General features: G+C 35.6%; 2 protein-coding genes across 4 annotated transcripts in view; one reads left to right on the top strand and one right to left on the bottom strand.

Annotated features, from left to right (window-relative positions):
• LOC150095838 (uncharacterized) overlaps positions 1-24,875 on the top strand; it is a 404,380-nt gene that overhangs the window by 354,503 nt on the left and 25,002 nt on the right. For 2 of the 3 annotated variants that reach the window (XM_090408977.1, XM_090408980.1), the window contains one exon: positions 3,907-4,003. In XM_090408977.1, coding sequence (XP_090265103.1) covers positions 3,907-3,956 — 50 coding nt within the window. In that variant the 3' untranslated portion in view covers positions 3,957-4,003. Of the gene's footprint in view, positions 1-3,906; positions 4,004-10,283; positions 10,354-24,875 lie in introns of those variants that run through there. The other variant, XM_090408978.1, reaches the window with a different exon arrangement.
• LOC150095837 (protein spaetzle 3-like) overlaps positions 8,942-24,875 on the bottom strand; it is a 62,899-nt gene continuing 46,965 nt past the window's right edge. Inside the window, exons 3-5 of the mRNA XM_090408981.1 lie at positions 17,903-18,094; positions 12,624-12,749; positions 8,942-9,224 (exon numbers count right to left, since the gene is read on the bottom strand). Of these exons, the coding sequence (XP_090265107.1) occupies positions 9,056-9,224; positions 12,624-12,749; positions 17,903-18,094 (487 nt within the window). The 3' untranslated portion in view covers positions 8,942-9,055. The remainder of the gene's footprint in view (positions 9,225-12,623; positions 12,750-17,902; positions 18,095-24,875) is intronic.

Raw genomic sequence — 24,875 nt, 5'->3', positions numbered from 1 at the left:
GAGCAGGGTTTCCAACTATGTAAAAATAATAACTAAAAATACAAAAGATTGATGAAAAAATAGAAAAATCCTCAGCGTGCCCACGATACAGATGTACTATAGGTTTGTTTTGAAACCTTTCTGGGGGAGGGGGACCTACATTTAAAAAAAATAAAAACAGGAGATCAAATCTGCGCAGAGTATTCCGAGTGCGGTCATGTCAAGGTTTTGTAAAAGAGGCAAAATAACTTCCTTACTCTCACACGTCGGTGCTCATTTCTACATCACAATTATCCTCTAAACTGTATCTTCCTTTTCACAATGCAGCATTTGAACTTCGGTTTTCATATCCACCATAATACTGAGATCCCCAGTCTCATCAATTTCTTTTGCAACATAATCCCACCAAGATAATATGCCGCTGTAAATCTCATCATGCCTACGTGCATAACTTTACACTTACTAACACTAAACTGATAGCTATTATCAGGTTTCATAGTTCTAGGCTATTGAAATCCTTCTGTTGGTGAAGTATAACAGTAGCATCTTTGATTGCTGTTCTATCTTTGCGTCATCAGCAAATAATTGCGCATCTCTTATTAGATCCTTCCTAATGTTATTAATATTTAGATCGAACAACAATGGTCCATGGAGTGATCCTGTGGTACACCACTAGTCACCTTAAATCTGATACCTTCTTACTCACCATACACCACTTTCTGACACCCATCCATCTGCCACCCGCTTATCCAAGTAAATACTTTATATTCCGATCTCATATTCTCCAGTTTATGCAACAGCCTTTTCTTTAACTGAATTATATACAGCATTTCAGCTGTTGTGATATAATGGCAGGTTTACAATTATTATTATTATTATTACATGCTAAATAAATTACCTTTTGAATACAAGAACCTTGCAAACTACAATAGCCTGAAAAGAGCCCTAAGGACATACTATGAACAAGAAAGATGCACCCTACACACCTTACAAACTTAATGAAACACAATATATTAGAGTTCAGGCTTTCCAGTTCGGAGACACGTCAAGACATTCCAAATTATCGTGTGTGTGTGTGTGTGTGTGTGTGTGTGTGGCTTAACAAGCTTCAAGGATGCAACAAGCTGAGAAATTACATCTCAACCAAGATCAACGAAAAAAAAAGGGGGGGGGGAATCCATATATCACATTTAAGTGCAGTAGTTGCAGCGCTTAAACTCATTAAATGAAAATTGTAAATATATATAACTCATTGTTAAATGTATAAATACTTTAAAAAAAGCAATATTATTCAACCTTAGAAACAAATTACCAACTACAGTAACTATTATTAATACATTATACTGGAAAAAAAAAAAAAGAAAATCTGTACGAATTTCAGTGTTACAAAAAAAAAAAAAAAAAAAAAAAAGAACTAAATCTATTTAAAGTATATTTATTCAGACACCGACTATTCAAAGAAGCAACAGTAATCCTATGAACAGGCAGCAACCTAAACAGAAATCAAGGTGCCATATTGAATGAGACTTGGGAAAATTTAATCAATTCACTCAGTTTGACGGAACTACAGTACGCCAACAATCATATAACGCGTGTTCAGGACACGGACTAAAGATTCGCAATACATGCTGACATTGTCACGCGAACGTATCAACTTAGCTACCTTATAGTTACTAACGGTTTTGTATTCTTTATACTTTGTGCATTTATCATTTTTTTGTGTTTACCGTTCAAGCCTTGAGAAAGCTAGACAGTTGCTAGCGAAACTGGTAGGCGTTATTATATGAACATATATAGTAATTAAAAAAAAAAACCTATGGTCACAAACAATAAGTTATATTTTAAGAACTAAACCTGTTGTAAATATGTAATCACAATATGTAATAATTTTAATAATAAAAAAGCATTGAATTTTAAAAATATATGTAATCAGTGTGTGCATCATATGTAATCAAATGTATGTGTCATATGTAATCACAATATGTAATCATAATTTTAATGAAAAAATTACTATTGCATGTATGTAATTTATCTGAGAAATAATAAAATGTTTAAAAATATTATTATTATTATTTAATAATAATACATGTTACTATTTTTTATATTCAATGTCATCAGCTGGATCGCCAGTCAATCTGGACTTCTGTAACATATTAGTTTTCATAACAGGAAATAGTTCAACACATAAATAAAAGGGAGAATGCCGCGATTTCTCTTCTTCTTGACCTGTATTCTTTTATTTACACTGTTTGGAAAGAAGTTAACAGACAGCATAGTGTGAGGAGCCACGGCGCACACCTAAAAAGATGTAGGACCTGCTTTCGCGCCATGGCTGCAGCAATCCTATGGGGCATACGCTATCTCAACCGTATGATAGCGATCAATGGGAATTTTGGACCATTCTTCTTGTAAGCATGTAATGAGGTCCGTCCTGGACTGTTGTGGGACGGATGTCGCTTGACCTCACCCGACGCTCAAGTTCACTCCACAGATGTTCATTAGGGTTGAGATCAGGGCTCTGTTGCAACCGGTCAATTGTGGTGACGTTAATAGCCATAAACACGCAGCTACAGCACAGCAGCCTTATGACAGTGCATTATCTTGCCTCGGAGTTCAGTATTCGTGGCACTACAGAGATCGAAGGCCAAACCAGGAAAAGCAGAACCATACCATCACACCGCCACCTCCTAATTTCATAAATGGGGTTACGTACTCTGGTATGAGACGTGCACTGGGCATACGCCACACCCGTCCATCTGCTCAGTAGAAGGTGTAGCGTGATTCATCGCTCCATAACACAGTTTTGCAAACTTCAGCATCCCACTCTACACGATATTTGCAACATTGAAGACGACGCTGCGTGTTAGTTAGAGTAATGCGTATTGCAGTCCTACCATGGAAACCAATGTTGTGAGCCTCGGTTTTGAATGTTTTTGGGTAGATTCGTGTTTCCAGTCGATGTCCGGAACTCTGCATTCAATGGGTCGCCCGACGAATGGCGGTTTTTACATATTACCCTTCGTAGCACCCTACGGTCACGTTCAGTGAGCGTGATGGGTCCTCCACTGCGGTAACACTTGCAGTTGCCTCCCTGCGCTTCTAACTCAGTATGGTAATCGCTGATTGTCGACCAGGGATGGCTCAATTTGCCTAACAGATAGGCCTGCAACGCAGCATCCTACACCCTCTTTCAAACTCCATCAGTTCCCTTCTCGGAGCCATTTCGCCCAGACACAGTTGCACTGAATTGGAAGTATTATATTCGTCCAATTCATACTGGCTACAAACACATGATTCGTTACACAGCACGATGCACCTTGCCCATGAGGGTATTCGTTGACTTCTTTCCAAGTAGTGTATGTATATATGTATTAAACATTTACCCTTAGATAAAAATAAAGTAAATCCTTCAATATCTTTTCTTCCCCCTTTCCCCCCAAAAAATAAATTATGGGTAGTCAGCGCCGTGCTCATCGTGGCTGAGGCTGTTTCCACGTTGTGTGAAGTAATTATGTTCTTAACCTGATACTAGTACTTTTGTACCTGGTGTATAGACGGTCAATATTACTAAACTGATTAAATTTTTTAAATAAAAATATTTAAAATATTTTAATTTTGAAATTTTAATATTTAAAATCTGTTCCCTTAAGAAAAAAAATCTACTTATCTGCGCTAAAGATCTACTAACTCAGGAATCTGCTAAAAATAAAAAATAAATCTCTAGTCGGACTCGAACTTATGATAATCATTTTTCTGGAGACCTAGCGCTATTAATTACCATGATTTTCACTTATAATCCCAATAATTCAATTTTCTGTTTATTCCAATTAATGTGCGTGAAGTTTCATACTTTAGCTTTCAAGATATTTGTGTTTCAGCTGGATTTATTTTTTTATTTTATTTTATTTTATCTTATTTTATTTTAAGGAATACGGAACCGATGGGTATTGTGTAAGGTAATAGTCAAGATAGCTTAATGGCAGTGTGTCGTACTGTGAAGAATAAAGACCTTTTGGAGTATCAGGTATGCATTCAAAAAAAAAAAAAATGATAGTCCTAACACAGTGATGATAACTGATCAACATGGATTTGTTTCAAGAATGACATTTGTAACAGTAATATCGTTTTGCTTTTTACTAGTTACTGTTTTTATTTTATTTTATTACTATTTACTGTTTTTATTATTTTTTATTACTGTTTACTGTTTACTATTACTACGCCGAAGTTTGTTCATTTCAAACATGAGACGAACCCAACGCATGGTACGCACATTTCACAGATCCATGTTTTGCGGCCTCTTTTTCACCAGATATAAGCAAATACGCCTGGACTATTCACACAAGTTATTGGCATAATGTATAACTGAAAATGAAACACAAAATAAAATAATAACGTTCGGTTCAAACCGAAAATAGTATTTCACAGACCGACGGGTAGTATTAGCAATGTTGAATCAAAATTTATACTCACGCTGTCGGTCGCTTTTACTTCTTTAGGATTAGAATGTTTAATTTAGGAATATGAGGGAGATTGGAAAGTCCCCCCCCCCTCGTATTCCTAAACACTTAGAAGAAAAATTATATTAAAGCAACCAGGGGCGGCTCGTGCATAGGCACTACGGAACTGCAGCACCCCCAATTTTTCTCGATACATAAATATATTTATTTATTTATTTATATTTGCTTGTAAGATTTAGTTTTATCATCAACAATCCTATACAATTCTCTTATTTTGTATAAAAAATAATAAAAATTCATCTTGTGGCACTTAGGAGGGCGCAGGACTTTAGCAGCACTGTGTTTACCATTAGTGAGATGCGAGCTATTAGCGTAATGCGGCACTGTCAGTCGCGCAGTTCCATTATATGCAGTTTGCGCCAGTAGTAGAGTGTTCGTAGTGCTTATCGTGTTTACTCTTAAAATATTTGGACATTATAATTAAAGACATAACATTTGTTATAGTTTTCATTTTAGAACATTATTGGGGTTATGATAATGGATTTTATTTTTAAGTAATTTTGAATTATGCTAAACTGTATCATTTTATCGATAATAAACAATATTCTTTCATGAAACAAAACAAGAAGAATATATTTTATTTTTAATAATTTTGAATTATACCAAACTGTATAATTTTATCGATGATAAACAATATTTTTCATGTTTAATTTTTTTAAAAAAATTTTACCATAATTTTGATATTTTATCCAAAATATCAAAATTATTGATATTTTGAAATATACATACGGTGTGCATGTATGTTTCGAAAGTTGCAGCACCCTTACGATTTCAAGCCACAAGCCGCCGTATCCCAATTCCTTCATGATGATTATCATAACTTTTCAGCACATCCTCGTACATACTTACATTACTTTTTTTTTTTTTAATATCTTTTGATTGTTCTTTCAGCTCGTCCTCCCCTGGTGTCATTTAAAGCTGTCTGATTTTAGCAAAACTTCCTGCTCTGATATTCTAAACTCAACTTCCATGTACCACCATAAGGTCGCACACAAACTGGAGTTTAACTGCCTGCTCGCTAGTTTTCAAAAGTTAGTGGTAAATAGCCTCGCCTACTCTCTTCTTACACAAAAGTCCGTTAACGGCTTTTATTCCGTTAACGGATTTTTGTATTGAGGATTTACCTTCAACAACTCTATAAATTCCCTTCAATATGCTGTTTCCTTCTTCTAGTCTGTCACCATAGTTAGTTTTTTCCCATAATTATTACATTTGTTGGCAGCTGAGTTAATTGACTGATACATTTTATATTCACTTCCTGTGTATCACATGGTCTATAACAGCGCCCTTCAACATATTCTGCCTTGTTAACTAGGGACATTTTGAACATTTTTAGCGGTACAGCTTGGGACTCTTGAGCAGCTTATATAAATACCAATAATTATAAAAAATAAAATAAATCAATGTTTTTTTTTTTAAATCGAACTTCATATTAAAGCATTATAGTGAGGATAAATATGTAATAAGTTACCACAGCAAATATTTTATGTGATGCGTGCCTTGCAGAGTGTTAATTACATTTTGATGTAACAGAAATGCCCAAGGACATCATGAATACGACTTTCCTTCAAACATGACCTGACTTTTTTCCAAGTCACATAAAAGTCAACTCGTAATAAAAAAAATTAAGGAAAAAAACCAAGATGGTCCATAAAACCTAACATTACTAATAGAGCATTGTATAATGTGTATCTACAACTATAGATGTTTATTAGGACAATCGAGACTTGATGATTTATTATTAAAAACAGACAATATAAAATTGAACATCATCAGTTTGAGCAAAACTGGTGTAAATAGCAAGGATTAAAAAAATCAAGTACTATACACTTATGATGATAATCCAAAATCCCAGGAAGAAAATGATTTCTTTATTACCTGTTGCATCAGTAACAAGAAATGAAACAACAACAAACAGGAATTCCTGTTTGTTGTTTCATAAATAGGAACTAAACCGGAGAAATAAAAGTTGAAGAAGGAACACAGCTCGACCGAAAGCATGGAATATTACAAAGCGAATACTTTCTACAAAGAAATGAGGAATGAGAAATAGACATGAGTAAACACCAGTTGAACAGGTAATTAATAACATTAATTAATAACGCATCGATTAGTGAGTTCAAATATCATAATCAACAAATACTTGAAAGATCGAAAATGATTAAAAGACTCCCTATGAATTTATTAAATATCGATATAAAATAAAGAAATCTTCAGAAGAAGAGATAATTCTTTCTTGACACGAGATTAACTGTAAACCTGATCAAAAACAAAAGAAAAATTAAACCAGATCTAGTCGTGTCGGATTGAATTCTTTAGCTGTGTAAAACAATAGCCAAAAAGACACAAGAAATCAGGATATAATACTGTATACAGTTACAAAAAATTATTACCAATGGAATATAAAACAAATTAAAATTTTTTGTAACCTCCAGAGGAAGCATTCAAAAAGAAAGCTATTGATCATTTCCACTAATCAGTTATTAAGCAATAAGTTCAATACAATTTTCTTCTCTCCTCAACCTAATGGTTGGTGGGATGGGGTGGATGTGTTCCCACTGCCTTCCTTGTCTATTATATAGATTACGGGATGAAAAATCCGGGTTTCCGAAAGTAGTGAAAGAGATGAGCAAAACTGTCAATTCAATTACAAACGGCGGGGGGGGGGACAGATCATGATGGCAATTTTCTAAGAGGCCCTCGATGTTTGACTCCATTAAATGTCTTGTAAATTCCTAGTGCCACAGCACAAATTTCTGCAAATCATTCCATGTCACGTGATCATAAGTGGGTGATGAAGCCCTGAAGATATGCTGTGGATCTTGATTTGCGAAATCCATATTGGTGGTCACTGATTAATTGACATATCTCCAAGTGTTAAAGAAGTTGACTGTTGATGACTTTCTCCATTACTTTGGACGATGTTGTGGTGAAGCAATAGGTAGATAGTTTGATGGAAAAACACTTATCATTTTTATTTTAGAATTGGCTGTATGCAGTCTTGCTTCCATGATGTAGAGTGGATGCCAGCTGAGTATAATCTAATGCATAGATGATAAAGAACGTGTTGTTTCAAGATCACAGCTGGGGATTTCCATCAGGAGCAAAAGTCTTTGGTATCCTGATTGCTCAAGATTCTTGTGAGGTTTTTCTGGCAAAAGTTTACAGAAGGCATGTGATGCAATGTTCCAGGTAAAGAAGAAGGAGATTTGCCTTGGTCATCTGTGCAGGAGTTGGGTGACAAGAATGATGTAAGGAAGTTTGCAAGATGTTTTCAGTTTTTAAATATTTAAAAATAAAAATAAATCAGCTAACGCCGTTTTATTCCCGTATACGGGAGTAGGCGAGGCCATTTAGCCCTATCTAACTTTTGGAGACTGAGTGGGCAGTTCAATCTCCACTGGTACCAATCAGAGATAGATGGCCCAAGGCTATCACTAAATTAAGCGGTAGACAGTGAAGAGAGACGGCTCAAATGTGCCGCCATCTCGTGGTCCCTAACCCTAACACAATATATTTAATGTCTGAAATAATGTGGGTTCTACGGTCGATTTTCTTGAGTTTACGGGACGAAAAACCCGAGTTTCCGGGAGGAAAAACCCGCTTGCCTGTGCCAGAGATCGACTAACTCGGGAACTGGTCGAAAAAAGGCTTAGAAAAAATTTTTCTGTAGTCGCCGACTAGACTCGAAACCAAGTCTTCCTTCGTGCGGCCAAGCGCCGTGGTATACAAACGCCACATTCACTGAGCTACACAGGCTTTTAAATATTTGGAGGATTTAAATATTTAAGGGAGAATTGTGATTTAATTTAACTGCGGTGGTGCAATATTTATTTAGGTTTACTCCCGTAAGAAGAAATAGACTCTAAACATGTCGTCCATTCAGAAAGCACCCAGTCTATATTCCTTAAAGCGTCCTCGATAAACCCCGTCGCATACGATTACCTAGCCTCCCCTCAGTTATGACCTGGCAGCGAGGGAGCGAATAACTTTGCCAAGAAAATTTTCATAATTTGTAATTTGTTCATGATTTATTCGTAAATAAATGATTCATATGTTTTCTAAAAATGTATTAAAGTCTAGAGTTCATAATTACAAATCTGTTGAACTTTTGTGCATCTCTTAAGCCAGATGCGAGTTGTTACATAAAAGTATATAACCTTCGATACACTGGTGCAGCAAGTAGATGTTTTACCATGGAACAATGAGGTCATAGATACAGAAAGCATATACACATACAAGGTCAAAGAAATGCTGTCTACTGAATCAAATGTTCTTAAGGGAGCCAAGTTTGGAGCAAATGTTAGTTTGCGCATTGGGAATGCCGACGAAAAAATTCCTTCTTTCTATAATTTAAATCAGTACGGTGATTGACTTATATTCATCATTAAACATAAATTGAACAAACCTCTCAATAACTAAAGTTCAAAGAAATTAAACTGAAATAAAAGGCTTAGTCAGCATATTTTATTTATATTTTTTTCAGTAAAATATATACATATCTTCCAATGAAATCTGTTTTAAAATTGCACATTCATATTTGTCTCTCTTGAGTGTCTTTACTTGGTAGTAGAATTGTCACATCGACACACGCAACACGAGGGAAAGAGAAACCAGTCCATGAAAATGCCTTTGCAGTCATTATCCGGATCATAAGCTAGTAGACGATGCCATTTATATTTCTGCTCACAACCGCAATCGTCAGTACATTTTTTTGTTTGGGAAGACCTGCAATATCAAGTATGGACAGTATTAAGTGAGAATTATTTAGTTAAGGAAAAAATCACAACAAAACCTTATTTTTATATTTTAAAGAATAATGAAGTATAGTCATATACATAATTGGTAATTAGATACAAGGCTTATGACTTAGCAGAAGCTGAATAAAACATTCCAAGAGATTGATTCGTTGATTGGATTGCTGCCTTGGGAACTAATACAACGAGGCCAGTATGTTGTACCTGTAAATTATTATGTTTTAAGGACAGTTTGTTGTTTTTCAGAGAGAAAGAAATTTAGATTCGAGGAAGAAAAAACTGGGAAAAAATGATGATCCACCATTTGAAAAAAAAAAAAAAAGTTATGAATACGTTTTCAGATAATGCCGTTGTCACCATCATTTCCTTAATTATTATTGTCTGTTTGTCTCACACTATATCTTTAAAGATGTTCTCTATATATTATTCATGTGTTGTAGTGACATTATATTCACATGATGTTTACATTTATATTTATAATTATTTATTGTTTATAAGATCGGTTCTTGTAAAATTTCTACTTCTTTTCTTATCCAGTTATCCTGTAATTTTTCTCAAATTTTTTCTGCCCATGTTATTATTATTATTATTATTATTATTATTATTATTATTATTATTATTATTATTATTATTATTATTATTATTTTAATCTTGCATTTATACTAAATTAAATTTGACTTAAAATATCGTTAATCATGCCAGTAATTTTAGTAAATGTATTTTTTTTTTTGTTTTCTGTTTCTTTTAATGTAATAGCTTATACTCGCCAAGATAATTAAAATAATTACCTTATACTATTGGTTTACTATTTAAAACTATTTTGCTTCTTCTTGGCCTTCCTTTAAATGCCATATCTTCTGTTTTATCTCATATTGTTATATTGAATTGAGTAAATAACTTGAATCCTCTTTGTTTTTTCAATTAATTATTTTAATATCAATGTATCAATACAATAAAGAATCTACTATTGACACATCGATTAATACATCAAAAGCAAATGTGTTTCTAAACGGTTTAATTTTCTTTTCAGTATTGCTGTGTATATAAAGGTTGACACAGAAGTAATTAGTGCAGTCAGAGAATCCACATTTAAGTAGAATATTTTTTGTAACATAACATAATAAACAATAAATTCTTGGCTTTTGTTGCCGCCATCTTTGTTTTTCACGGTAGGTATAGCTTTACACGTGGCTGATATTTAACTGAATAAATAATTGACTTATTGCAAAGTACTTACAGGAGAAGTAAACAGGCTCCTCAATACCTGTTGTTGTCATTTTTGTTTGGATTTTTAGGAGGGAAGAAGTACAGGTTTAGAGTTTAGATAATCTTTTCTCAGTCATAATACTTTTACCAACACAACGACAAAAAAAGTGCTAGATGTGGGTTAATTCGATAGTTATTATTTGATTTGAAAACACGGGGAGAAATTAAGACTATGAGGTCAGAGTATTATGTCTGTTATTTAGCGCATTTTCCCACCAGGTTTGTCTGATTTGTGAGGTGATAAAAACCGATTTTCCGAGTTGAAAGCCCTTACTATAATATTAGCATACGAACTGACCACCAGCTGAACTTATACAATGGTAAGGATTTTCCATACATGGTATGGGTTCAGACAAACAGACATACTTAACAGAGAACACATACTGAGAGAGAGAGAGAGAGAGACAGAAATAGCCATCCTATCATTACTAAAATTAGGTTTACAAAAGCCAAGTTAGTTTTCCTTAAACATGTCTTCTGTGTTAATAATTAAAAGGAAGAAGGCACACATTGGACTGTGCGGTTTTTCTAAATTAGGCATGCATTTTAGTATGATAAAGATGGCACTATTAATAAGCTGATGGATCACACCTATGAAGTGATAATCACAGCGCTGTCGGAAACTGATATTTTTCCCTTCCTAGTTGGAGAAAATTCTTTAGTTTAATTACAAATATGTATATTTTTCTACAATATATTAGTATCGTGCTTGCCATAAGGGTATTATTAATTTATTTTTGTATTTTTTACGTAAGTCGGTCTAGAAACCAAACATGGAACCACTCCAGGCCCTAGTATCCACCAGCCACCTAAAGATAATCACAAACATCGACGGAGTTGAACACGCAGCCTGTTAGTTGGAGAACAGGTACGTTAACCATTCGACTAGTTCATTTATGCACTAGTCGAATGCACACTCACAAATACTGTATAAATGAAAAGGGGTGACTCTTGATACCAGCTCGTGGCTTGAAATCGTGGAGGGAGGGGGGGGGGTACTGCAATTTTCGAAATATACATACACACTGTAAGAACAGTGCATACGTGTTTGGATAAAATATCAAAATTATGGTAAAAACTAAGAAAAAATTAAACATGAAAAAAGATTGTTTATTATCGATAATATTACACAGTTTAGTATTGAAAATTACTTAAAAATAAAATCCATTTTATCATAACTCCAATAATGTTCTAAAATAAAAACTATAACAAACGTTATGTCTTTAATTGAAATGTCCAAATATTTAAAGAAACGGAGTAAACACGATAAGCACTACGAACACTCTACTACTGGCGCAAACTGCATATAAACAACAGTAAAAACCGCGCGACGGAGAGTGCCACATTACGCTAATAGCTCGCATCTCACTATGACGTGCATATGCTTGCGCGCGTAGCAATATGGCACTGTGTTTACCACAGTGCTGCTAGCGTCCATCGCCCTCCTAAGTGCCACAAGATGGATTTTTATTATTTTTTACACAAAATAAGCGAATTGTATAGGATTGTTGATGATAAAATTAAATATTACAAGCAAATATAAATAAATAAATAAATATATCAGAAAAATTCAGGGTGTTGCAGTTCCATAATACCTATGCACGAGCCGCTCTGCTTAACTGTTGCAATTTCATCTAGACTATTAAGCATTAGTGGATGTTTAATATTCTCTTAGTCCATGGAATGTACATTGGCTTTTTTTATGTTCAACACGAAGCTTTAATGTGGATTCAGATAACTAACTTAATAATTTTATTATAACTAATAACAGTGACTTGTGATGAACAAAAAATAGCAAAGCTTTTATGGTAATGGTGAATTTCATTCTTTGCTTAATAGAACCCCCTTTATTCATTATCTTCTTTATTATTGATTCTGTTCATGCTTCATTTCGATTAGTGGACATAGTTTACGTTCACATGTTTGTTATTCATTCTCGCTATTTTTCTAAATTTTAAATTTTCGTCTCAATGAAGTCCGGTAACAAATATCGTGGCATCTCTCCCTTCAAAAAATACATACTCGGGTATGTCTTTTTAATACTCTTTTATTATATAAAATTTAATAATAATAATAATAATAATAAATATTATTCTTTACTTACTGGCAAACTTCTTGGTGAATAGCTTGTTGGAGATGTTGGGTATTGACCACTGCCCTGATTTTTCCCGCGCTATTCGAAGCCCAGTACGGAGTTACAATTTCCACAGCAGATTCACAAGAATCCACTCTGAAACATAAACGGATTTGTTATTAAAGGTAATTTGCATCTATGCACAAAAATAACCAGCGTCATATTCGATTTGCTGCAAAACTAATAAGGACATACGAACTGCATTATTACATGAATTTCCAAAAGAAAGAATAAACGTTTAATTTAAAACCGTATCACTTTCGTCAATAAAAAGCATGTATTTTATAAAATAATAAGTACATTTTTAAATTAGCTAATGCCTTTTATTCCCTTATAAAAAGTAGGCGAGGGCTTTTAACCTTATCTAGCTTTTCGAAACTGAGTGGGCAGTTCACGCTCCACCAGTAGCCAATCAGAAATAGATGGGCCAAGACTATCACTAATTATAAGTGGCTACTGATGAGATTGGCAACAAACGTTGCCATCTCTTAGTACCTATAAAATATATCTTGTCTGAAATAGTGTGGGTTCTACGCAGAGGTGGATCAAATGGGTATCGGATCTGGGAGCCGCAAGAGCCTAGCTTTCGATACATCGAAAAGAATTTATAAATTTACTAGAGAAAAATATATTTAAGTTGGAGTAAAATGTTAAATAAATTTTTTCCTCGAAAAATCGAGGAAAAAATTTATTTAACATTTTACTCCAACTTAAATATATTTCTTTCTGTTTTCTTAAAATAATTTGTTGTAATTTTAATTTTTATGTTTTTTATATATTTCATGTCTGATGTTATTATAAAGAAAAATTTATTACAGTGTTTTGAAATAAAAATATTAAATAACATATTACAGTCTACTGCAGGACACGAGAGTGCACAGAGGATTTGAAATTGGAAGTGATGATCACCATTTAGTCTTGAGGATAAAATTAAATTTCATATTGAAGGTTTTAAAGCGAATAAAACTTGAACAGCTCTCAGATGTGAACTGTAGACTAAAATACACAAACATTATTGAAGAAAAAATGAAAGAGTTTGAGAACAAGGAAAAAATCTTGGAGATTCAGTGTGCAGTCCCTGAGGTAAACATTGATTGATTCAGCCAGAGAGGCTGAACCAGAGAAGGTTGTCTGCAAGGATAGAAAAATCAAAACTCCATGGTGGACACAGGAAGTTAAAGAGGCAGTGAAAGAAAAGAAGAAAGCATATCAAAAGTTCCTGTCAAATAAGTCAGCTTATGCTCTTAGAGAATACAGAGACAAATGTAAGAAAGCGAAACACTGTGTAAACCTAGCTTAACAAAAGTCATGGAAGGACTTTGGCAAGAACGTAGAAAATAAATATCATGAAGGTAGCAAGATATTCTGGAGATTGTTGAAGTAAGCTCAGAAATGGAGGAAAGAGTACTGTAAAATAAAGTAGAGATGATAAAAGTGACATGCGAACTGGAGAAAAAGGTATCCTAGAAGTCTGGAGTTTTCGAATTACTTCGAAAAATTGCTAAATGAAACAAGCAGTGTTGACAGCACAGTGGTAAAAAAACACTGACCAGACATGCAATCAGGAATACATATCCATGCTTGAAGTAGAAAAAGCCACCAGAAGCCTGAAAAGTGGAAAGGCAGCTGGAGTAGATGATATTCGACCAGAAATCCTCAAGTATGGATGTATTAAAATCTTGCAGTGGCTGCACTGCATAGTTCAGAAGGCCTGCACAGAGGGACGAATTAAATATGATTGGAGTAGAACTCTCATAGTACCCATATATAAAAAGGGAAATAAAACTGAATGTGAGAACGACAGAGCTCTTTCTGTACTGAGTGTTCCTGGTAAGATATATGCAAGTATACTTGAGAAACGGTTGAGAAGGATTGTGGAAGATAAGCCTGGAGAAGAACAAGCTGGATTTAGGCCAAATAGATGCTGTCAGGATCAGATTTTCACTTTATGACAAATAGTGCAGAAATCATGGGAATATAACAGAGATCTGTATTTAAGTTTTGTAGATCTTAAAAAGCATATGACACGATACCAAGAGAGAAGCTATTCAAAACGCTTCAGTTGTATGGTGTCAGTGGAGAAATTATATCAAGCAATACTTAGTCTTTATTTGAGTTGTAAGTGAGCAGTTAGAACTAAAGTAAGTGCAGAAAGATGGTTTAATGTTAAATCTGGTGTCAGACAAGGATGCACATTATCCCTTCTGTTTAATAACAGAAGGGATGTTATACTTCTAAATAAATCCGCTACAAGTCTGCATGATTCGCTGATTAAATTGAATAACTGTTGTAATAGGATAAATTGAATAACTGTTGTATGAAGGTCAGCAATAAAAAGACAAAGGCAATGAAAATAGGCAGAATCATTGAAAATATCAACTTCATTTTGAATGGAGAACCTATATAACAAGTAAAATATTTCAGCTACTTAGGCACAATTTTTAATGAAGATGGTAAATTAAATATGGAAATAGACAACAGAATCAGCGAAGCTGGTATGGTAGGAAGTCAACTGAATAAATTTATATGGAATAAGAGAGAAATTAGTCAAAACACTAAATTAGCTGTATACAAGACAGTGTTCAAACCAAGTTTAACTTATGGATCTGAGAGCTGGGTCAGAAGTAAATCACTTGACCAAAGACTAGAAACCACAGATATGAAAATCCTGAGAAAGATTAGAGGCGTGAATAGATGGCATCAATGGCAATATCATATTAAAAACGAGGATATTAGGAAAGAACTTGACATTGTTAGCATCCAGGAATGAATGCGTTAGCAGAGCTAATCTCAGATGGTTTGGTCACTTAAACAGAATGGGACAGGAAAGATTAGCAAAACAAGTGTTCTCTGCAAGGTTAGCAGGAAAAAGACCCAGAGGAAGACCAAGATATAGGTGGATTGATGCGGTAAAATACCTTAGAAGATAGAAATATAAGATCTGACAATGTTGGAGTCTTGACAGGTAACAGATTGATTTGGAGGAAAATTGTAGATAAGAAGTTAGTAATGATGTAAGTTTTTCATGTAGTACTATCATATCCAATACACCCCTTGAGGGTACATATCAGGAATTTGATGATGATGAATAACATATTATGTGTGTTTAATTTTTTTTATAGTGAAGCATAAATATACAACCACTTTTAGTGGTCCTGTAAATTTTACCGCCAGGGGCCTCCAATCGATTTTCTTGAGTTCACGGGACAAAAATCCCGAGCTTCTGGGAGAATAAACCCGCTAATTGGGCAACAGATCGAAGAGAGCCTTAGGAAAAGTTCCTACAGTCGGCGACTTCACTTGAACTTTTCTCCGGGCGACCTTGCGTAGAAAATGCAAGCGCTGCTCCCTCTGAAGCACACTGGCAGTTCATTATTTTTATTTTTCCATTTATTTCTAGATATCTTGCCGTGGTAGTCTTTGTGTACCGTACTACGTACCACTACATGTGAGGTGAAAGTTGAATGTAGAAGCATTTGACTTTCAGGGAGAAAATCACTTGCTGCTGCTGTATAAGCCAGATTAACTTGTTCGTAAAGGATTCAAGTAGTTTCATATCTATGATTGCATGTAAATAGGCTTAAAAAAAACTTTAGTTGGTTGTACAAATTAGATACATCTCCATATCTATAAGGACGAAAAATGTGATGAGAATCTCACTCTGGCTCTGATTAATGATCATATTTTTCGCCCATCTAGACCAAGTTTGGAAGAATATGAGTATTTTTGAATGACCAATACCTGTCACTCCAATTCTTTCATGTTCTGTTGGACTGAGATCGGGATCGATGCAGGTCAGTAACGTTTTCAAAAATCATTTCCCTCAAATCATGTCACAGTAGCACGTGCAGTATGTCCTGATGCCCAGGCAATGTTGCAGCTGGTCTTAAACTGGCGCATTGTTGGGAGTATCCTCTCCCAACAATATTTAATCGTTGGGAGCTCCCGATCATCTTGACCACAAATTTTACAAAAACTTTCAGTGAGAAAATTCTGGGGGGGGGGAGGGGTTGCTTGCTGTCTTAATTGATGTACTTAGGCGTAAGGGGTTTCCCAGGCATCTGGCATACCAATATTTGTCTTCCATTGGGAAAAGGGATGGTGGTGGTGTGATTTGTTGTTCGGTGACACAGACTTCCAACGCTCTATGGGCTAATCACGATGTTCTTTATACCAGTGGGGTCAGCAGTGTCGATATGCAACTGCGGTTACATTGAAATTCAGACTATGCAGCTCTTCATATGGAGTCCTCTTTTTGTATTCTATTTTATTTTTATTTTATTATTTATTTGTTTAATTAATTAATTTTTCTTTTTTGATTTTTGGTTTTTTTATTTTGGTTTTGGATAACCAACATGTATACCACATGCGACCCACAATGTAGACATCGTCTAAATGATATTTCCATTGGCTTTATATTAGTGGTGTAGGCTAATTTTGACGCCAGTAATATACTGACCAGTAATATACTGAACATACATATTAGTATGTTCCATTCGAAAATGGGAGTGTCTTAGTATACCGATTTGTGCATAAATGTACTGAGTAACCTAGAAATAACGGAAAGAAGAAATAAATAAATCAGCTAACGTCGTTTATTCCCTTGTAGGGAGTAGGCGAGGCCTTTAATTCCTATCTAGGTTTTGGAGACTGAGTGGGCAGTTCAATCTCCACCGGTAGCCAATCAGAGATAGCTGGCCCATGTCTATCACTAATTATAGCAGCCACCGATGAAGAGGCTGGCGAACAAGTGTTGCCATCTCTTGGTACCTAACGCTAATAAGATATGTTACTGTCTAAAACAATGTGGGTACGACGGTCGATTTTCTGGAGTTTACGGGACAAAAAACCCGACTTTCCGGGAGGGGGGGGGAACCCTTTTGCCCGTGCCAGAAATCGACTATCTCGGGAATCGGTCAAGCGACCAAGCGAAAAGGACGCAAGCGTCATATCCACTGAGCTACACAGGCCGCGACGGAAAGAAATTCTAATTTTATCACTGCTGCTGCTGAAAAATTCTTAATAGCCAGCAGCGGTTATCAGCTACTTTCTTTGGTTGCAGCATTTCCTATAGTATAAAAAATATTCACATCGTTTATTTACCAATACAAGGATTTTTCTTTTACTATCAGCAATATAACCTGAAAATCAATAAATAGATTTGAAAAAGTAAAAATCGCTGGTCTGATTGGTCGAGTGGATAGCACACCCCCTATAAAATAATAATAATCTCGAAAACTTATACTTACTTATTCGAGTTTGTCGGAGTTGAGCTAAAAGGTGGCGCCCTTTCAGAACGCACATGTAAGGTTCTTCCGTCGTAAGTTTCGTATTTGTCCATAGGTATTTGAATGTCATCATCACTAGGTGGCGTAGCGTAATCTCCAAACATTCTTTTAATGAGAGCTTTGTTTTCGTCAATGAAGACATCTATTCTCTCTCTGAAAATAATTGTAAACAAATAAACATAAGTGAGTGTGGGGGTGACGAACTTGTTTATTCATAAGGTTTGTTATGCTGAAAGCGTAATAATGATTTGATTTTATCTCTGAGCAAGCAAACTTTAAATTATTCATTTCTTAAATCGTGACCCTGGAAATAATATACTCGAACTGAAGTTTAGCGGCAGAAATATGTCTTCAAGAACAACAACAAAGTAAGTTTGAAACAAGTACTGTTTACAGCTAGATACAAAAAAGCTTTGATATCATTAGAAAACTAAAACGCTGACTAAAAATTGAAGGCTATCCTGCCTTCCCTTCTGATCTTTTTGTACGACACATTTAATTCTTTTAAAGAGATTTAGTTAATTTTATTTCAGTTTTATTTTACAGAAGTGTTTATAAAATTGCTGCAACATTTTGCTTTTAAAGCAGGCGCACAGATAATATTTCACTTATTATTGTTTATGAACATAAATGGCTGGTGCGTGTAAGTAAGAATTTACGAGTTGAACATCAACTGCAGTATTTCTTCCCTCGTTTTGTTCTGTTAATGGTTATGATTCGACATATTCAAGAATGTGTAAATTTTAAAGCAATATTAACAACTTACATTAGAAATTTTGATATGAACTATTACGAAAAAAAATTGGACTGGAGGAATTGTCACGTGTTATAACTGTTAGAGATATTAAGTGCATGTTAAGTGCAACGATGTTATTAGTTAGGGGAGGGGGAAAGGTTCCGCGTAGCTGAAAATGTTGAAGAATTGGTTAACACTAGTCACATAACTATAAATGCTGTTAAGAAAAGTCGTTAGAATTATTTATAAAACTTGAAATCGCTACATTCATGTATGAAAGTCCTTTGCAACTTTGACAAGTTAATATTCAGTGTTACAATTTTCGGAGATTTCATAGTACTTTGAGACATAAATATATTAAGCAGAATCGACCACAAGAAAGTCGTGCAATGTTCAGTGGCCTACGATATGCCAATTATAAGAAAAATGAAAACAATTCCGAGGTATTCATATCAGTGGGAATTAATCATTTAAAATTGATTTACAAAATTGGAGGAGGATTTTTTTTTTTTTTTTTTTTTTTTTTTTTTGCAACTTTGGCAGCAAAATAAATAAGATTCGATAGCCAGGAATGCGTAAGATCAATGGAAGCAAACTATTAAAAGACTGTGTATTAAAACACGAGGTTCTTCAGTGGAGCTCGTTCGCCAGTAATAGGATGTGCTTTCATAACGATTTGAGTGCCGATTATTTAAAAAAAAAAAAATCTGGCTTATATTTACTTTAGCAGCTCATGACTAAATATATATATAATATATATAAATGAGTGTTGATTTCATTCAAATAAGAAAAAATATACATAGAGAAATACAAGGAAAAAAAACCCTGATACCCCCCCCCCCCCGCCACCCAACCTCCATAGCTCAGTAGGTATAGATGAAGTCCTTTGGGAAAGACCTACGTTCTAAGACACGAATAATCTTTATTGGGAATTTTCAAACAAAGATAAGCGAGCCGGTCTCATACGGGTATGGAAGGATTTACCCCTCCGGGAGACTCGGCCTTTTCATCCCGCAACATAAGCAAAACGACCCTAAGAATGCACACAACTTCCAGCTATAGCATACAACGCACATGGAATTAGCCATCCTATCGTGTTTCTAAGAAGCTAAGGTACCACCTACCTCTGGTCATGACAGGTCTTTGGACGTAATAGGAGAGTCAAGGTGAGAATAGCTTTGTTTATATATATATATATATATATATATATATATATATATAAACATGGATTGTCTTCCTAAACTTTCTGGTTACATTTTCGAAACTGCCAAAGTTCCTATATATATATAGTGGGCGGATATTAATATTTCAAATTCCAGCCTTATTTCAAAGCAGAATATATGATGTAGGAACTTTGACAGTTTCGAAAATGTAACCAGAAGCACTACTCAATACACGAACGCTGAGCAGGCGTCCGTATATTCGCCATTTATTAGTGCTGCTACTTTGATAATTCGAAAACAAATCCTTGGCCCACCCATAGTAGGAATGTACTATTGGTTTACAGAAACTTTTCGTTGGTAGAAGCCACAAAACATGCGATTAAATTTTTACTGAAATAACTTTTAATAGCGAGACTGGCAACTATGACCCATTAATAGCAAAGACGTATTCTCGGCCCACAGGGTTCCTGTCCTTGTTACTGTGTTGTGTGCGGTAGTAAAATCTGATATGAAGGAATATATGTTATGTATTCTAGTGCTTTGTATTGGATTTTGATTTCAGTGGGCCGAGAGTGGGCCAGGCCAGCTGTCGAAAAAGATGTTTGATGGTGCGCTTTTGAGTATGGTGCTGGCATGGGTTTTAAACTGTGCATGTCTGTTTGTTGATCTTCAAACTACTTTTTTTTGTGTAAACCCCTTCTGAAACGCCAGAGGCGAAGGGGAAAAACAATGAAATAGTTGAAGTTTAACGTTTCTTTGCGCCTACTGCAAAAAGTTTATAAACTAAGCTTCTGTGGTTTAAAGTAGCCTTTGGCGATAATTCTCATATAATACCAGTAACTGATATTTAATCTTGCAGTTCTTGAATTAAACAAGGAGAATTATTGCGACCGAATAGGAAAAAGAAGGGTGTGGTATTGTTATTTAGTAGGGAACCAAACTGACTCCTCATTAAATGTGTACCAGCGAGAAGTTCGAAACTGTCTTGTTTGACAAACGTGAGAGTTGTAAAGTTATGAATAAGATTATATTATCGCAACAGAGAAACCAGCGATTGTATTATGGACAAGCTATTCAGTTTGCCAGGAAATCACATTAATTAAGCGCCTCCAATTCGCCATTTGATATTGCGTTCTTCGATTGGGAAAGGCTTCAGTTCGATTCTTGTCTTGAATCGAACGAATGAAAGTGAGTTAGCCACATGCGAAGATGACAAACGTTTTCCCGAAAACTCGAGTTAGAAATTAAAAAATCCTCGCATTAGTTTCTTAGAGACGCTGTGTGGTATATAATGGGAATTGAAATTAGGAGATGATTTTGAGGGTTTGGTAAGTAAGGTGTTAATGAACATTGATAGTCATGGAAGTTTTTTTAAGGACATTCTTCATAAGAGGTTTTGAATTTATCCCAAAAATTAAATTCAAAAACAAAATCGTGGTTGACTGTGAATGAACTTCACGTTTTTTAAGAAATCGAAAAAAAAATAGGGGGGGGGGGTAAAGGATCTTGGGGAAGAATTTCAATTAGGTGAGGTTTCAGACTTGAATGTGAAGAAATGTAAATGTATTCGACTAGGTAATAAATTCGAATTAATTAGTTACAAATCGAATGAGAAGGACGTGAAGGATTACTGAATACGATTTTCAATGTTATGGCGGATAAGAAATTTAAGCTAGGAATTAAATAATAAAAAAAAAAACTAGTAAAGCCGTGAGTTGTAGGCTTAACACATCGACTGCTGAAGTTAGATTTCGCAAAAATAATCCTTTAAAAAATGTTTCACGATTGCTACTGAAGAACGTAATAAAATAATGAAAAAAGTAATATAAAAGGTTTAAAATCAAGTGGGCATTTGTGTTGTTACCGACATACAACGCTATGTTTATGTAATTACGCATAGCGGCCACTGAATAAAAAACCTCTTTGCAGATGTTCGATTGTCTCGTGGTGCTGTAGGCGATGACTTTATTTTTATGGATGACAATGCCACACCACATCGTACATGAGCAGCGGAGATACTTCTCGAGATCGAGAACATTAATAGAATCGATCTCAACCCCATAGAGCCCGTTTGAGACGCAATATAGAGACGCACTGTGGATCGAAATCCCCCCCCCCCAAGAAAACAAACAAGGCCTTATTCTGTCTGTGAAGGAGGAGTAGGCCAGTTTGACTCAAGAACTCCTGAATCACTTGCTTAGAGGATGTTGTGAGATTGCAGTTCGGGTTGGACATATTCCATACGGAAATGTCTGCGCATAGATTTCTGTAAGCAGTGTACATTAATTCCTTAAGTACGTCCTTAGGAAATTTGTAAGTTTGCCTAAACGTTTGTTTATGACACATTTTTGCATAAGATAATTTATTATCTTAGTCTTATTATCTTCGGATATTACTTATTATCTTAGTGATTAGTATGCTGGCAATAAATTTATGCTCCTATTTGGCTATCGTCATAGTTGTTTTCATACACAGGTAAAAGTTTAGTTCCTCCTTCGCTTTTGGACACCAGTGTATGTCAACAAATTAGTTTTTTACTGCACCCCTCCAAGTTCGTGGTGGAGGGAGGCCCCACAGTGACAATATTCGGCCTTATTATTTGTTTTTTCTTTGCTAGACTTCTCCTGAGTCTTTTTTACTGTCCTATCTTTCAGACAACCGTCATGGTTTCCGTGCTGTGCGACCCGTGAACATCTGGAAGGGGGGGGGGGATCTTGGTGGTCTCGCACCACTTTGGTCTCTGCTTCAGCAAGATGGGAGTGGTTCTGGACAGCACGACCGATAACAATCAGCTATTGGTCTTGCATGCAAGAATAACTATTAATGCGATAAGTCTCCTTCCCCGTGGTCCGGAGGTACGGCCCAAGGTTTGCTGCGGTGCCAGTATGGAGTACTGGGTAACCCCTTGTTCCACTCTCGACCGCAGTCATTGCTTACTGGAGAGTGGGAGCTCTGGCATTGAATCCAACTCCCTTCGAGTATGAATAATTTTTCATCTATTTCATTAGAGGCCCTCAGCCATTACAAGCATGTCCAAAAACCATTGCAACATTAACGGAAAACAAAATCAAGCAAAAAAAAAACTAACCCCATCGGAGATGACAACAAACATACGACGTTTTTAATATTGCTCTTAAGACACCATCAGACAATCCGACATTATTGTCGGATTGACATTAGCATTATTGATATTATTGCTAGTGGCAATCCCATTAGTATTTCCTCGATGGATTAGTGCAAGAAGGAAGCAGCTGCACTATCCATCGAGGAAATACTAGTCAATTTCCCCCGCTACAAAACTTTGAACTGTTAGGCTCTACATCCGAAATCCTTTGCGCTGCTTTAAATGTCAAAAGTATAGTTATTCTGGAACTGTCTGTCTTGGGGCTCTACAATCTGCGTCCGATGTGGCAGTAAAGATAAAGAGAAAAAAATTGTGAGAGCAAAACACTGAAATGCCCTAACTGTGAGGGAGATCTCCCAACGTACTCTCCAGCATGTGATACGAGGAAGAATGAAAAGGAGATCCAAAAAATAAAAACCGAGCTGAGAAGGCAACAGTAAAGAAAGTGTCAATAGGGACCTTAACGGGTATGGTAGGCCCGTTTTCTCACAACTACATCTCTGAATGGTATGATTTGCTCTTTAGCGCGTATCAAGGGAAAAAATGGATATCCGCTCACCCCTGATGTGCCCAAAACGACACGAGAATCCACTAATGAAAGAAAAAAAATTTGAAACGTGAATAGCAGATAAGAGACATACCTCCAGACTCGTTAATAGATGGGATGGATATCTCCATTCCCCAACACGAAGATAAAATAATTGATATATGTTCTAGAGGGAGTCCATTTTGATAACGTCTTGGATATTTTTCCTGAGGAAGAAGAAACGATTCACTAGTTATCCACATTTCTCTAAAAAGAAAAGCATCGAAGACCATTGAAAACGAGTTCTCACAACATCGGAAGTCAGAAGATACCACCAAAAATAATAAACATTTCTACATTGAAAATGTGGATTCTGTCAAGGCATCACGGTTTCTTGCAGAAGTATAAACCAATGTGCTTTTGCTTTCGGGAAACATACCTGAAACCATTGATGATCCGACATTATGAAATGTACAGTCATTCATAAGAATAGGACGAGGGATAGACCTAATCACAAAGGAATCGACATCATCCTCGTTTGCAACCACATCCCTTTCCAGCAAGTCCCACTAACACAAGCTTAGAGGCAGTTGCCATCCGACTCTCAGTCGGGTCTCTGTTATAAGAGACCCGACTGAGAGTCGGATCTACTAACCTCCTGCAGATATCTCTCAGGATGATCTTGATAACGTTATATTGCTGTCACCGGTTGCAGTAGTTATATACTTAGGTGTAGTGTATATAAGCTTTTAACGTTTTTTTATGAATATCTTTACGCTTGTTTTTATACACTTATTTTTATACCTGATTATGCTGTTGTTTTATGTATTTCTTACCTTGGGTACACTTTTGACATGTATTGGCGCAGTATGACCTTAGCTGTCCTTGCGCCTCCAAACTAAACCAGCCCACACTCGAAACTCATGAGGTTAAGTTCTGTGGATGTTGTATAATTGTTAGACTTGTCTTTGACCTTGGACGAATTAGACTTGATTAAACTCCACCTCGGCGGGGGCGGGGGAAGATTGACAGATTACATACCCCAAAAACAAGCTCTAAAGTAAAGAGAAACCAAATAATCTCTCGACCACGAGCATAATCTTTTCTTAATCCCATTTAAGAAAAGCCATTATAAAGAACCTTTCTAAGGGCTTTTCAGATGAAGGTGAGTTATCATTGTCGTATGAAGGTTGAGGATTTCCTTACAAGTTTTTCATCACACAAGACGCCAGAACAACACACGCAATTTACAGACAAAATATACTTCCTCATAGCACTGTTGCTCCTGGTATAATTCCAAACATCACCCTTAACGAGGGGAATATGGCATACCAAGGAAAAGAAGAGGGCTGACTCTTGAAACCAAGAAAGCGAACAATAAATTT

This window comes from Typopeltis vanoorti, chromosome 19, assembly GCF_054136105.1.
Source record: "Typopeltis vanoorti isolate ZY-2024b chromosome 19, IOZ_Tvanoo_1.0, whole genome shotgun sequence".
NCBI lineage: Eukaryota > Metazoa > Arthropoda > Arachnida > Uropygi > Thelyphonidae > Typopeltis > Typopeltis vanoorti.
Note: the sequence above shows the minus strand (reverse complement) of the source record. Positions and strands in the feature narration are given on the sequence as shown.